Source organism: Pangasianodon hypophthalmus, chromosome 20 (assembly GCF_027358585.1).
Source record: "Pangasianodon hypophthalmus isolate fPanHyp1 chromosome 20, fPanHyp1.pri, whole genome shotgun sequence".
Classification (NCBI taxonomy): domain Eukaryota; kingdom Metazoa; phylum Chordata; class Actinopteri; order Siluriformes; family Pangasiidae; genus Pangasianodon; species Pangasianodon hypophthalmus.
Window position 1 is genome coordinate 2,127,088 of NC_069729.1, and position 15,418 is coordinate 2,142,505.

At 42.6% G+C, this 15,418-nt stretch overlaps 1 protein-coding gene across 1 annotated transcript in view; it reads left to right on the top strand.

Annotated features, from left to right (window-relative positions):
* Window positions 1–14,903, top strand: part of camkvb (CaM kinase-like vesicle-associated b) — a 48,276-nt gene extending 33,373 nt beyond the window's left edge. Inside the window, exons 3-11 of the mRNA XM_026935792.3 lie at window positions 851–982; window positions 4,717–4,791; window positions 6,200–6,338; window positions 6,516–6,636; window positions 7,226–7,301; window positions 8,026–8,162; window positions 8,265–8,343; window positions 8,487–8,574; window positions 9,741–14,903. Of these exons, the coding sequence (XP_026791593.1) occupies window positions 851–982; window positions 4,717–4,791; window positions 6,200–6,338; window positions 6,516–6,636; window positions 7,226–7,301; window positions 8,026–8,162; window positions 8,265–8,343; window positions 8,487–8,574; window positions 9,741–10,019 (1,126 nt within the window). The 3' untranslated portion in view covers window positions 10,020–14,903. The remainder of the gene's footprint in view (window positions 1–850; window positions 983–4,716; window positions 4,792–6,199; window positions 6,339–6,515; window positions 6,637–7,225; window positions 7,302–8,025; window positions 8,163–8,264; window positions 8,344–8,486; window positions 8,575–9,740) is intronic.
* The last annotated feature ends 515 nt before the right edge of the window (window positions 14,904–15,418 follow it).

Genomic DNA, 15,418 nt, shown 5'->3' on the forward strand with positions numbered 1-15,418 from the left:
CTGCTTGGAGGAAAGCGCTAACTGCCTTTTTATGAATACATTAAATCACAGATGCCCATGATTGGTTAGTGTGACTCTGATTGACAGGAGAGACTAACACCATCCCTCCCACCCAGAGAGCATGGGAGATTGATTTATTTATTTTATTTATCTGCTTTCTTTGACTCCTGGCCATGGATGGCGTGGCATTATGGGGAGTTTGCAAGTTCGAATCTGCTTCTCTGTTGCGCCCATTTGCTTTTACTTAAGTGAACTATTCCATTTTAGTTCCCATTTAGGTTCCTAAAGGTAGGACTACTGACAATGTAAAGACACCATCTAAAATACACATTTTTAAAAAAACTGAGTTCCTCTAGAGAACGGTTTTATCTTTTTATTTAGAGAGGATTCTCCTTGGGAAACGAAAGAGAGGCCTACAGAAAACATTTAAGGTTTATCCCATTGGAACAAACTGAAGAACCCCAAATGGAAACTTGTTTTTTTTTTGGCAAAAGTGCCAACTCAGGATCAATGGAACTGAGCTCAAAAATCTCAAAATGCCCAGTTCCATTGTAAAGCAAGTTCCTTATGCCTTACACTCTCAGAAAAAAAAGAAAGTTATAAGCACATTTTGTACCTTCAGAGTGTAACTTCTACCTGGAAAATGAGTGAAGTGTGCTGCAGGTGATGCATACTAAAGATACAGAAGCAAACCTTAAGGGATCCTCCCCAGTGTTGAACCCTGCATTGGAAAAGCATACTTTAGAACCATTTTTTCTGATTCTGTAAGATACAAGACTGTTGCTAACTCAACAAGGTCCATTTAATTACCATTTTCCCTTCAGTGTTCATGTGTTTGTTCTTTTCAAAGGGAAGAGTTCTGCGAGATCTTTCGAGCCAAGGACAAGACAACTTCGAAAATGTACACCTGCAAAAAGTTCCTGAAGAAGGACGGGAGGAAAGTGCGCAAGGCTGCGAAGAATGAGATTTTCATTCTGAAGATGTGAGTTCAGAGAGCACCACATGAGAGTTTGTGTTTAAACCTCAGCATGCTTTTTTTTTTTCAAAGAGCAATAATATTCCTTCAAATTCAGTGCAGCTGAACTTGATGAAGAAAAAGAAATTTAAAATGCCATTTGTTGGAAAGCTTTATAGAAACGCAGTGACAGTCTCGGGTGCTTTCTCGAGTTGCTTTCTTGCAGATGCAGCAGTTTCGACTAGACAGGGTGGTGAGAAGCGCAGAGACAGAGCAGATGTTCTGAAAGTATTTCTGTGATTGCACTACAAACAGCCAGAATTGCAGGCTGAGATTCTTAATTGCCGGTCCCCCTCCTCTGTAATGTGCCCTTTGTGTAGCATCATTTGCAATCTCCTAAAAGCTTTACTCTTTGGTATTAATAATAGCACATCGATAAGCATCTGCAGCAAAGCATTCTGAAATAAACAGCAGGGTTGGCAGAAGACTTAACACTGCTTTTACTGACCATGACCATTATATTTATACACTAATGCCATAATGATGAAAAGCTTTAGAAAGCATCATCTCAGTGTGTTAGTAACTAGGTCAGTGTGTCTCTGTTTCTCAGACAATGTGATGTATGAAAAACTAATTTAACGCCAACATTATAACTTGACTCAGAGCTGTTACAATACGATATGATGGAATATTCGATTCAGTTCAACTATAAACTATAAAGAGAAAGAACCTTTGAGGCATTGAAGGCCACGCCTCCTTCACTGGGACAGACAGACACAGGGGCCACGCCTCCTTCACTGGGACAGACAGACACAGGGGCCACGCCTCCTTCACTGGGATTGAGACAGAGAGGCCACGCCTCCTTCACTGGGACAGACAGACAGACACAGGGGCCACGCCTCCTTCACTGGGATTGAGACAGAGAGGCCACGCCTCCTTCACTGGGATTGAGACAGAGAGGCCACACCTCCTTCACTGGGATTGACAGGCACAGAGGCCACGCCTCCTTCACTGGGACAGACAGACACAGAGGCCACGCCTCCTTCACTGGGATTGAGACAGAGAGGCCACGCCTCCTTCACTGGGACTGACAGACACAGAGGCCACGCCTCCTTCACTGGGACTGACAGACACAGAGGCCACGCCTCCTTCACTGGGATTGAGACAGACACAGGGGCCACGCCTCCTTCACTGGGACAGACAGACACAGGGGCCACGCCTCCTTCACTGGGATTGAGACAGAGAGGCCACGCCTCCTTCACTGGGACAGACAGACAGACACAGGGGCCACGCCTCCTTCACTGGGATTGAGACAGAGAGGCCACGCCTCCTTCACTGGGATTGAGACAGAGAGGCCACACCTCCTTCACTGGGATTGACAGGCACAGAGGCCACGCCTCCTTCACTGGGACAGACAGACACAGAGGCCACGCCTCCTTCACTGGGATTGAGACAGAGAGGCCACGCCTCCTTCACTGGGACTGACAGACACAGAGGCCACGCCTCCTTCACTGGGACTGACAGACACAGAGGCCACGCCTCCTTCACTGGGATTGAGACAGACACAGGGGCCACGCCTCCTTCACTGGGACAGACAGACACAGGGGCCACGCCTCCTTCACTGGGATTGAGACAGAGAGGCCACACCTCCTTCACTGGGATTGACAGGCACAGAGGCCACACCTCCTTCACTGGGACAGACAGACACAGAGGCCACGCCTCCTTCACTGGGATTGAGACAGAGAGGCCACGCCTCCTTCACTGGGACAGACAGACACAGGGGCCACGCCTCCTTCACTGGGACAGACAGACACAGGGGCCACGCCTCCTTCACTGGGATTGAGACAGAGAGGCCACGCCTCCTTCACTGGGACAGACAGACAGACACAGGGGCCACGCCTCCTTCACTGGGATTGAGACAGAGAGGCCACGCCTCCTTCACTGGGATTGAGACAGAGAGGCCACACCTCCTTCACTGGGATTGACAGGCACAGAGGCCACGCCTCCTTCACTGGGACAGACAGACACAGAGGCCACGCCTCCTTCACTGGGATTGAGACAGAGAGGCCACGCCTCCTTCACTGGGACTGACAGACACAGAGGCCACGCCTCCTTCACTGGGACTGACAGACACAGAGGCCACGCCTCCTTCACTGGGATTGAGACAGACACAGGGGCCACGCCTCCTTCACTGGGACAGACAGACACAGGGGCCACGCCTCCTTCACTGGGATTGAGACAGAGAGGCCACACCTCCTTCACTGGGATTGACAGGCACAGAGGCCACACCTCCTTCACTGGGACAGACAGACACAGAGGCCACGCCTCCTTCACTGGGATTGAGACAGAGAGGCCACGCCTCCTTCACTGGGACTGACAGACACAGAGGCCACGCCTCCTTCACTGGGACTGACAGACACAGAGGCCACGCCTCCTTCACTGGGATTGAGACAGACACAGGGGCCACGCCTCCTTCACTGGGACAGACAGACACAGGAGCCACGCCTCCTTCACTGGGACAGACAGACACAGGGGCCACGCCTCCTTCACTGGGACAGACAGACACAGGGGCCACGCCTCCTTCACTGGGACAGACAGACACAGGGGCCACGCCTCCTTCACTGGGATTGAGACAGAGAGGCCACGCCTCCTTCACTGGGACAGACAGACAGACACAGGGGCCACGCCTCCTTCACTGGGATTGAGACAGAGAGGCCACGCCTCCTTCACTGGGATTGAGACAGAGAGGCCACACCTCCTTCACTGGCATTGACAGGCACAGAGGCCACGCCTCCTTCACTGGGACAGACAGACACAGAGGCCACGCCTCCTTCACTGGGATTGAGACAGAGAGGCCACGCCTCCTTCACTGGGACTGACAGACACAGAGGCCACGCCTCCTTCACTGGGACTGACAGACACAGAGGCCACGCCTCCTTCACTGGGATTGAGACAGACACAGGGGCCACGCCTCCTTCACTGGGACAGACAGACACAGGGGCCACGCCTCCTTCACTGGGATTGAGACAGAGAGGCCACACCTCCTTCACTGGGATTGACAGGCACAGAGGCCACACCTCCTTCACTGGGACTGACAGACACAGAGGCCACGCCTCCTTCACTGGGACTGACAGACACAGAGGCCACGCCTCCTTCACTGGGATTGAGACAGACACAGGGGCCACGCCTCCTTCACTGGGACAGACAGACACAGGAGCCACGCCTCCTTCACTGGGACAGACAGACACAGGGGCCACGCCTCCTTCACTGGGACAGACAGACACAGGGGCCACGCCTCCTTCACTGGGATTGAGATAGACACAGGGGCCACGCCTCCTTCACTGGGACAGACAGACACAGAGGCCACACCTTCTGTTTTCAAATCAGTATCCATTAGAGTCCCAACAGCAGTAACTCATCTTAATCTGCAATACATCGACCATCTATTTGCTTTGAACCCCTAAAACACACAGCAGCTACTGCAGACTCCTCACATGTGGCACCAGGTTCATCCAGCTACCTACAGAATAAAACACAACGTTCACCTGTAAATGATCATGTGAGAGATCAACTAATTTGACTAATTGGACTGATCTTGACAATGCAGGTGGAATTTATGACACAAATACTTAAAGTGCTGGAGGGTGATTCAAGACCACAAGGTTTATCATTGCTCACAAGCTAGACATACATGTATTCACTTAAAAAAATAAAAAATACTTTCCCTTTCTGCTGTAATGCCTCTCCTCTTTTCATTTCAGGGTGAAGCATCCTAATATTCTCCAGCTGGTGGATGTCTATGAGACGAGAAAAGAATATTACCTCTTCTTGGAACTGTAAGTCATGTGTGCAAATTACTACATTAACACAACCGAGTTCCTTCATGTCAGTCTTATAGAGGTCAACTTTGGCATCAACATACACCTGCAAAAAGTGTTACGTTTCAGACGGATGGGGTGTTTCTCTTGTGGCTAAACCCTGTGTAAATGGTTTATACCTTTAATGGGATTTGCGGAATGGCTGCACATTTTCGCTGTCCTGAATTCAGTGATCGGCACAGCACCAACAAACTCACAGGGACCTCTCACAGGGACGAATAAATTTGAAAGGTTTTCAACTTTTACCTGGCACTCTGCAAGCAAATCTCGGTCAAAAGGAGAGCCGACGCCAGTGTGCATATCTGGAAGTTTCTTCTTGTGTCAGCAAAATTTTACTTACCTAAAAGTGATGGAAAAGAAGCAAGGTTCCTTTTTGCCAGATAAGAATTTGGCTTTGACTGTGTATTACTTAGCAGTTATGTTTTTATAGCATAAAAATGGTGAAAAATAAAGCCAAGGAAACCATCAAAACCCAATGGACTTGCACCTGACAGTAAAACACAAACATACAGTAGAGCAATGAGTGGCATGAACAGCCCATAAACTTATAACAGCAAACACTTATGCTTATAAAACACAGTCATTAATTAGTAGAACAGCATACAGTCACAGGGACTCACGGGTATGCAAATGAGTGCCTGCTATGTGAAAGTGCAGCAGTGCTACAATAAATATACTGTTAAGACTTAACAAGTATCCTGAGAAAAAGTTTCAGTCATGAGGATTTTTTTCCCACTTTAATCCCTGTTCCTGCCAACTGTGAGATGGTGCTCTCCTTTCCTCCAGCTGGGCCTGCAGCGCTGAGGCACATTTTGAGGAACCTGAGCTCATGTAGCCTGAGGATATGTCAGATAGAAACACTGTACTGAAATCTCTCTCTCTCAACACAGCTCTCTCTCTCATCCAACGAGACACTTCCGTCATGTTCTTTTCAGGCTGTTTGGGTTGAGATTTGCATTCATTACATTTCTGCAGCAGAATTGCTTCAATGTTGTATTTGTTTTCTTCCCTCAGCACTATATTTCCTGAAAGTCATACCTCAGTGATCAAACAGTCACAAGTCCTCGAAGGTGATCCTTACTAGCATGATATAGAAATGCAAGGACACCCTAATAACCATGGCCCGAAATCCGGGCATTCGTTTTGCTGTGTTGTGTTCAACAATGTGTCCTCACTAATACTAAAAGCAAGGAATACACATTACAGACTAAAAATTAGAATGGATTTATAACTGTAGGACTTCGAAGCTCAGGCGTGCAATAAAAAAGGGCAATATGCTACAAGCAAGCTACACAGATGAGCTTCGTGCTCAGGATTCCATCACAGATGACAATGTGGACGTTTGTTGTTTCCGATTGCGTTTCAGTGCTACTGGTAGAGAGGTGTTTGATTGGATCCTGGACCAGGGTTACTACTCCGAGAAAGACACCAGCAATGTGATTCGGCAGGTGCTGGAGGCTGTGGCATACCTGCACTCCCTCAACATCGTCCACCGCAATCTGAAGGTACATGGCACTGTTCCCCCTGGTGGTCACATGTGCAAAATATATGCAATGAATAGTTTTAATTAAAAAAAATTACAAATCATATTACTTGTTATTACATACTTTATGATTAAAAAAACATTTTAGTTTAATGAAAATGCTTTATGTTAACTTTAATAACCCTGGTTCTTGTCGCAGTTGGAGAATCTGGTGTATTACAACCGCCTGAAGCACTCCAAAATAGTTATCAGTGATTTCCACCTGGCCAAGCTTGAGAATGGGCTTATTAAAGAACCTTGTGGGACTCCAGAGTACCTGGGTACGAGGTTTTACTGGTTGTTTTGAACATGTCATGAAAGCACACTCCTAGAAAATGTAAGGGCTCTTTGGTTGTCCCCCTGGGGGAAGCCTTAAAGGTTCTATGTACGTCAGTATTTCCTTATCAGAAAGAGCCCTTAAACATCCAAACAATCCTTTAAAAATGCTTGAAGATTCCTTTTTTCTAAGAGTGTTTAGATTTGAATAGGTTTTGACCAGTCAGTAATAGTGGTACACTGCATATGGCTTAGAATTATAGTTTTATGTCAATATCTGAGTAATAATTTTGTATCTGTCTTGGATATAGAACTCATAGGTGTTCATTATAATGACAACATATACATTCTGAGAACTTGAACTTCTGCAGAACATATAATACATAACACCAACTGGTAGCTAATAAGAGTTTCGATGGTGATCTTGTGTTCGATGGTGTCCTGGGGACTCGGATTTGCTTGGACTTCATGTTTAAGTGTCCATCAGATAATCATCCGGCTCTCTGTGGTGTTGGGAGTAAAGAGTGTAGAATTCCTGCTCTGAGAAACTGAGAAAGTGGGAGTTATTTGGTGCCCTTTTTGTGCCTGATTTAGCTCCAGAGGTTGTTGGGAGACAGAGATATGGCCGACCCGTGGACTGCTGGGCGCTTGGAGTGATCATGTACATACTGTGAGTATCTAATCACAAATCTTACCTGAGAAACATTAGTTCACTGGATCAGGTGCATTGGATTAGGGTAAGCAAGAAATGTTCCAGAAGTAGCATGTGAGATGTCATATGTAGCCAATATCTACAAAATATTAGCCCTAAAAATACTCATTTACTGCTTAAAACCACAGACCAACTGTGAACGATAAAACCTACTACAAAACACTGGTAAATCTGGCTCTTAATAGCATTTAAGATATGAGCCTTAATATAAAATGCAGGTGCTGGAATGAGGTCCAATACACTAGTGCATACTCAAAAAGTGCTTATTTGGTTAATTCCAGTAACTATCAGATACAAGGCCAACAAAAGTTGGCAAAAACAGTCATTTGAGGAAATGCACAAAAAAAAAATCCCAAGCAAACAGGAGAATATAAGAAAGTGAGAAACAAAAATAAGGAGAATGAACCAGAAAAGCACTGCAAAAGACTAGACTAGAATGACAGCGATGTAGAGTTGCAGCTCTGTATGCATACTGAGTGGAAACCGAAGGGCTTAAATAATCACTAATCACTAAGGATAATCAACAAGAACAGGAAGCTTTAACCATATAAGGAATGTTGGGGGGGGGAGGGGCGGATGGAGAATCAAAATGGATGTGAAAATACCATAAACAATACATAATCTAGAAACATTTTCTCTATTTAATAGTGAACTTTAATTCTCTCACTGTTTTTCCCTGCAGACTTTCTGGAAACCCTCCGTTCTACGATGAAGCAGACGATGACGATTACGAAAACCATGACAAGAATCTGTTTCGCAAAATTCTGGCAGGAGATTACGAGTTTGATTCGCCGTACTGGGACGAAATCTCCGACTCAGGTGATTTACCGAGACCAAGAAAAGCTACTTTAAGTTTAACATTATTCCGTCCTTATTTTTACTGCCATTAGTTAAAGTAACATGCATCTCATTTGTTTGCAGCTAAAAGTTTAGTAGCACGTCTCATGGAGGTCGACCAAGATCAGAGACTCACAGCGCAGGAAGCCATCAACCATGAATGGTACTGATGTTTTTATCTTTTTTTTTTTGCCTGCCTAGCCATGTTCTCTACAGCATGTTTTGCTGAGGCGTACATTTTTACTGCAGGTAATTAATGATTTAAAGTTTTCTTGGCCATATCTGAATTTGCTTTATATTCTCTAGGATATCTGGAAATGCTGCCTCAGATAAAAACATCAAGGAAAATGTGTGTGCACAGATGGAGAAGAATTTTGCAAGAGCCAAGTGGAAGGTAATTATTTATTTTCAAGTCGTATTCTGTTAGACTTTCTTCATGTCATGGACGTGTTTTGTTTGTTCATCATCTTTTATTATTGCACGTTTGGGGAGTGGATGGATTTTCTTTTCGCTGAGAAGTACAGCAAGATGAATGTTTATCTAATATCTGATTGGATGATGTTTTTGCAGTTCGGGATGCAATACTGTAATAGCTAACATTAGTTCCTTTTAGCTAATGTCTTGCTAATGCTTTAGCTGGAAATAATGATCATTTGTCTAAAACGAATGAAACTGAGAGTCAACATCGTGTGTGCTTGGCATGGATAAAAATAATGGGTCATTATATATCACATATTAACCCATCAGTGGGTTAGATCGGAGTAAATGGACAAAGTAAGGTCAACATGCAAGGAATAAAACACACCATGTTATGCTTTTAAAGATAAATAATCAATGACAGGGAGGTGTCATGAAGCTGAGTTACCACCCCAGAGTTTACCCCTGAGAGCTTCACTCCTTCACAGCAATTTGTCAAGAATTGCAATTTTTTTTTATTCATTAAACAACACATTGTACTTTCTATCCTTTTATATTTACACTTAATGTTGTGGAACATCTACGAAACAAGTTAGTTCATTTTACCTCTTATGTTAATTTTATTATTAAACATAACTTTATAATCAGATTTCAAAATCTACCTTCGTGTCTCCTTGATTACAGTCATAATTCACGTCTTTACGAAAGTCATCTTGCAGTTATCAGTTTACCTACGACATTCGTAGGTAACCACTGGCAATCACAGGCACAACTTTAAGGGTCCTACGTTTAATATCGTAATAATCCAAGGGGAGTAAACCTTTTTGATGGCTCCAGAGTGGATGGGGCTTAAACGATAAAGTTTGATGATTTGCGGCCGTGAACTATCAAAACTCTTCACGTAAAAATCTGACAGTTTATGTCAATCTGTGCAGTTTATGATTCACAAACATCTTGTGAAATCTGTGTTACAATCAATTATAAAATATCTGTCATTGAATATGGACAATAAAATTACAATTCCAGTCCTGCGTCCCCATATGATTATATCTAAGAGGAAAAATGACATATATCATCTAACATATAAAGATTGATCCTCTGACCTGAAACTTTATGTTTCTTCCTTGGATTGCGCTTCTTCAGAAAGCCGTGCGTGTCACGACCATCATGAAGAGGCTGAGAGCTCCGGAGCACCACCAAACTGCCGCTGCAGCTCAATCCAGTGAGGGAGCCACAAACCCTGCAGGAGGAGCACAGGAAAATCCCCAGGCTCCAGCTGAGGCCTCCACGTCCCCCGCAGGCACAGAGCCCCCTGCTGGTCTGGAGGCATCTAACGCAGAAGCTTCTTCATCACGGTGCAACGGTGAATCTCCTGCTCCCCCGTCTTTCGCCACACAGACCGGAGACGAGCAGAACGGTTAAAGTCTGTCCCTCTATCCAACCTTTCCCGCATCCCTCGCAGCAAACCCTGAGCTCTGTAAATTAGCATCTAGCATGGTCACCCTGAGCCTGCTTCGCTCTCACGGTAACATTAGCAGCGCCAGCGTCGTCTTGCAGAGCCTCGTCGACGTCTTTTCCTGAGCTTTGTCTTTTCTTGTTACGACAGCTGTATTTGCTAATCCTACAAGCCATACTGTCACATACGCTATAAAAACAGTTACATACTCTACAAAAACATGAGGATTTGCTTTGCGTTAATTGTGTTATACACATATAGAATTTAAAAAAGATATAAATAGAAAAGGGTATTACTTTGCCAAATTTGGGAACTTTCATGGGATTTTTTAGTAAAGTAACAAACTCTTTGATGTACGCCTTACAATATTTGTCGCTACTCAGAGGTGCCAACATTAGTATTAGTTATTAGTATAGCTGTAGTATTTATTTCTGACTCCGGCGATATAGAAAACACCTTAAAGACTATGCTTTTCTACTTTCTCAAGTTAGACCAAATGCAAAAATAATTCACTTGGCGGAAAATTCACTGAAGGGGAAAGGACAGATTTGCTTCTGTTAGAGGTTAATATACTTCGATCTGTGAATTCACAAGCCTCAGTGTTGTGAGCCAATAGAAAACAAGTGGGCAGGACTGTGCTCTCTTTGGTTGGTTCAAAAATTGAGGAGCTGCTTATTATTAATTAGCGATCCCATTGAACTTTTGCCCAACAGTTTCAGCTATGTTGGCACCTTTGGGTACAGCTTCGCTCCTGTGCTCAGGAAAGCACGCCGTGGCTCGTTAGCAATTGTAAAATTTCTGTAAATACTAAACTCCAGAGAGACGTAGCCAAAAACAGCATGCGTTTTACGATTACTGTTTATTTCATACAAGTCCTGCCAACCTGTGTGTCGACAAAGATGTCTGACTATCGGCCTTACACGGAGAATTTTGTCCCTCCTGGTTCAGCCATTTCTATGTCATATTTACATATTTAAATATTGAACATTAAATAACATAAGATTTATATGAAAAATGCGCTACATGCTATACTTTATCTAGGCTGAAGTTTGTTTGATGGTTAAGGGATTTGAAGTATGCAGTCGGAACAAGGTGCACAGCTAGCTTTAGATCTGCATGGTAGCTCGGCAAATGAAAACACGGTATTCACAAATTGGTTGTTATTGGACTGTATAAGGAAATGATTAGATTTTTTTTTTTTTGTAAATTACATTTACTACATTTTAAACGGCATACGCAAGCTACACATTAGTCGTTCATTTGGTTTGGCTAGGTTGCATTAAGCCATGCTCTGCTAAGAACACTATACTCTTACTGTTTGTTAGTTAAATGTAACGTGTTCGGTGTTTTAGCTACTATGCATTCGAGGTCAGCAGTTTATATCCATTAAAACGAATGCGATGTCAGACACACAACTGCATTAATTATTTATAATAAGAAAACTTTCATGTTTCACCAAAAGATTCAGCCAAGATATGTTTGGTGGCTTATGCTTGCTTTTTGAGCTACAAACCTAATTTAGTGGAAATCTTTTAACTTCAAACATCATTAAGCTTCGTAATCTCACTTTTGAAGAAATTATTATAGCAGCTCCACCTTCTGCTTTGGGAGGCGGAGCCTAAGGGGGCTTTGGTGTTGATACCAAACATCAACGCTGCCAGCATTTAAAAATGATTCTGGTTGTCCAAGATGGCCACCCAAATATCGGTGCAGTGATCAGCTACACTGTGAGGTTTTGTCCATGTTTATAGATTAAATTAAGTCTTAAACCTACTGAAGAAATTTTGGATTTGGAGTGATCCATTACTCGTTAGCAACATCAGCGTCATAGCCAGTAGCTCCAAGAATGTCTTGGCTGATCAACTACATTTACACAATATTGGAGAAATATTTATTTATTTATTTATTTATTTATTTATTTAATACTCTTCCTTTAATCCCTTAACCCCTGCTTAGGATGTGCTCGGTTTATAATTCCTTTTCTGTCTACGCTCTGAAATACGAACACATACAATACAAATATATAATATGGAAGAATAAATAAGAGTATCATATTTTATCATTAGTTACATAAAATAACATTCTTTATATGTGTGCAATTCTGTATTAAAACATTATAAACTACAGATATGTATTAATCCATTGTACAGTATTCTGTTCTACTTATTTTAATACGTGTTTAATATATTTTCCGTATATATTTAGACATTTCCATGCATTTTAGCATGAAGTACACAGGAAACTCACGAGCTCAGTCTCCTGCTCCAGTTCAGCCAGCGTGACTGAGGAGACGGACGTGTGTGTGTGTGGTAAAGTGACAGGAGTGAGAGTGTGTTCGGCATAAACCAGAGCAATAGTCGACCTACTGCGATACTGTGACGCGTGTTCCTGCTGTTCGCTCTTGCGCTGTTCAAATGGCCTAAATGTGCTCGTGTTAGCGTCGGAATGCTGGGAGGTTCATCATGGCTGCGTTCCAGTACTGTTTTAACGAGCCCTCATCAACCATTACTGTGTCCTCATGGACACAGTGTTACGTTAATATATTACCGTATTATGTTTAGGACCCCTTGGAGTCCAAACCTACGTTAAGACTAGCAAGTGACAAGTCACTCATGTCTCTTGTGGGTGTGTAGCAACCGCTACTAGCGTTGCTTGTGGGCGTGGCCTATCCAGCTCTTTTATTACATTCCGACAAGAAACTGTAGTAGCTATATATAGCTACTAAACTAGTTAAACACAAATTAAATAACTCACTATTCATTGTGACGGTGGTTTGATTTACGTTATGTGCTCGGCTTCGTTGGTCGATAAGCACTAGCTACGTACACTCAGCGGAGGCAATGACAATCTGCTACTTCCTTCCATGCTTTTTTCTCCGTATACACGTGTCTATACACATTTAATAAGGGGTTGTATAAGACAGGATAAGATGAAACAATGTTTATGTTTTTCCTCCATTTTTGCATGTCAAACAGTTGTCAATGGAAAGCTGAAGAAACATCGGGCCACATCATAGCGCTATAGGACTGGTCCGAGGAATCATTCAAGCCAATCGTTTGGATTTGTCACATCTTTACAGCGTGATACCTAATTTACAACCAATTTATAAAAAAATCTCAACTTGTTACAGGTTGCACATTGAAAATGAATGATCTCCTGCTGTTTGTCGCTTGCTCGTGTGAATGCAGCATAGCCTCAACACTGTAGAGTTTATGTAGAATTCCTCGCAAACCAATTCTAACAGGAAACGTAGAAAGAAGCAATAAAGTACTTAATGTGTCAAGAAATACAAGCTAACATTCGATGTGCTGTGTTTAAACTGATTATTATGTAGCCAGCCTACCAATGGATGGAACTTTATTACGTTATCCTGTTAGTTTGTTAGCAGGCCAGGTAGTTAGCTAGCTAATATAGCTATGTACAACGGAAATGGGTCATACCTATGGCCAAAGAACTCTTCAGCTACTGCTGTGGAAATCAAATGTGTCCATGCTAACTCCGCTACATGCTTGCGCTCGTTTTGATATAGCCGATGTCTCAACTCGATGAGGGCAAGTTGAAAACAGTTCTGGAGCGTAGGGCGTGGCTTCAAATTGCGTATCCGTCAACTGAACTTCCTGTGTTGTCACTTTAGGGAACGTTAAGGGCCTTGGTGCTTGTGCCAGCTAGCTAACTTTGAAACGGGAAGTAACTGATAACAGTCACTTGTGAGCAGCCATTTCCTACAGCAAATTATGCACATCTGGTTCAGTTTTAAACTTATATAATGGGAGTTTGGTTTTCTTTGTGTTTGAGTCTTTTAAAGCAAATTTAGTCCCTAACTTAACTTTTAACTATTATCCAAAATGAGCAGATTGACTAAAACCATCTGCTAATGAATTCAAAAATTACTCAAATGATGAAAAGCTCCATCAAAAATATTTTACTTCTCAAGAAACTTCAGACGTTTCCCAGCCTCTAACCTCTGTACTTCCATGCTAAAGTCAGTGAATCCTTTAATTCTAGCATGTTAGCAAGCAGAGTGTTTCTCTGGCAGGTTTTAAATTCATTGGCATTTCTTGTTTAAAAACATCGCCATGTTCACACAAACATTGTTTATCAGAATTAACTAGCTAAATGTGTTCGCAATCTACAAGCACTCGGGTCCTTTTCGGGCTAGCATAGCGGCTAGGTGAACAGAAACGTAGCAAAATCGATGGAAGAGGCTTCAGAGGTTGTGTTTGTAAAGGCTGTATTCATGGATTTCATCGAGAAAGTGTATGTTTGTGCTGAAATCTGGTTTTCATGTATTTTACATCCATTTTTACACAAAAAGGGAACTATGTGAATATATCAGTGCTGTGTTTGTTCATTGTTTCCTTTTTTTTTTCTTTTATTTGTCTTCATGAATCTTTCTGGTTGTTGTATATTATTTGAAACTGTATCAAACTAATAAATTCTTATTGTTTTTTTTTTTTTTAAATTATTTTATTTGACAGCGATAACCAGGAGGGTTAGAGTAAAACTTTTTACGTTACGTGTTGGGTAAAATTTTTACAGACTACATGTACACACTTAGACCGCGATAAAATACTGTGTTAATACGACTCAAAGCAATGCTTTTTTAGCGCAGAACATTTGCATCATAGTGTGTTGGGTGTTGAGTTGTTGATTTTTTTCTTGTTGTAGTCGATACTGTGGTTGTTCATGGGCGTGCAAGCTCTGCTCACCTGGAGCTCTCACTCTCTCTCTCTCTCTCTCTCTCTCTCTCATCTTTATCCTCTGCATTCTTCTCAGTTTCGTCCATTTGATGGTAATAAATTAAAAATAACTACAATAATGCTCAAAAAATAAAGTAAAAAATGAGTCAATGTTGTGTGGATATGTATTATTGTTATTTCCTAATCAGGATTAGCCAATCAGGATCACACTTTTTTCTCATTTGAAATCTACTAGCCAGCTGGCGACACTCTGAGCTCAGGGGTATGGGGTGACAGCATTTGTCGCACTGGAGATCTACTGCAGGAGAAAAAAAAAGATTAGTTTAATCACCGGAACAGTGATAAAGCTCAAGATTATTAATATTTTGTATATTTTATTTTGTATATTTCCTCATCTCTCTGTGAAATGACTTCTTGACCACACCACTGCCTTCACGCTGTAACTTTTATCTAGCTAGCTAACGTTAGCCAGGTAGTTACTCCGTCTGCTTCTTTCTGTTACTGCAGTAGCACAGGGAGATTTATGGGATTAGGACGTGGTGAAAGAACAGATCATTCTGAGATCAGAACAGACAACACAGATAAAAGATAAAAAGATAAGTTCGGGCTGTAGGAGAGTGACATATACAATTTGTAAAAAGAAAAAAAAAGTGATATTGTAGTAC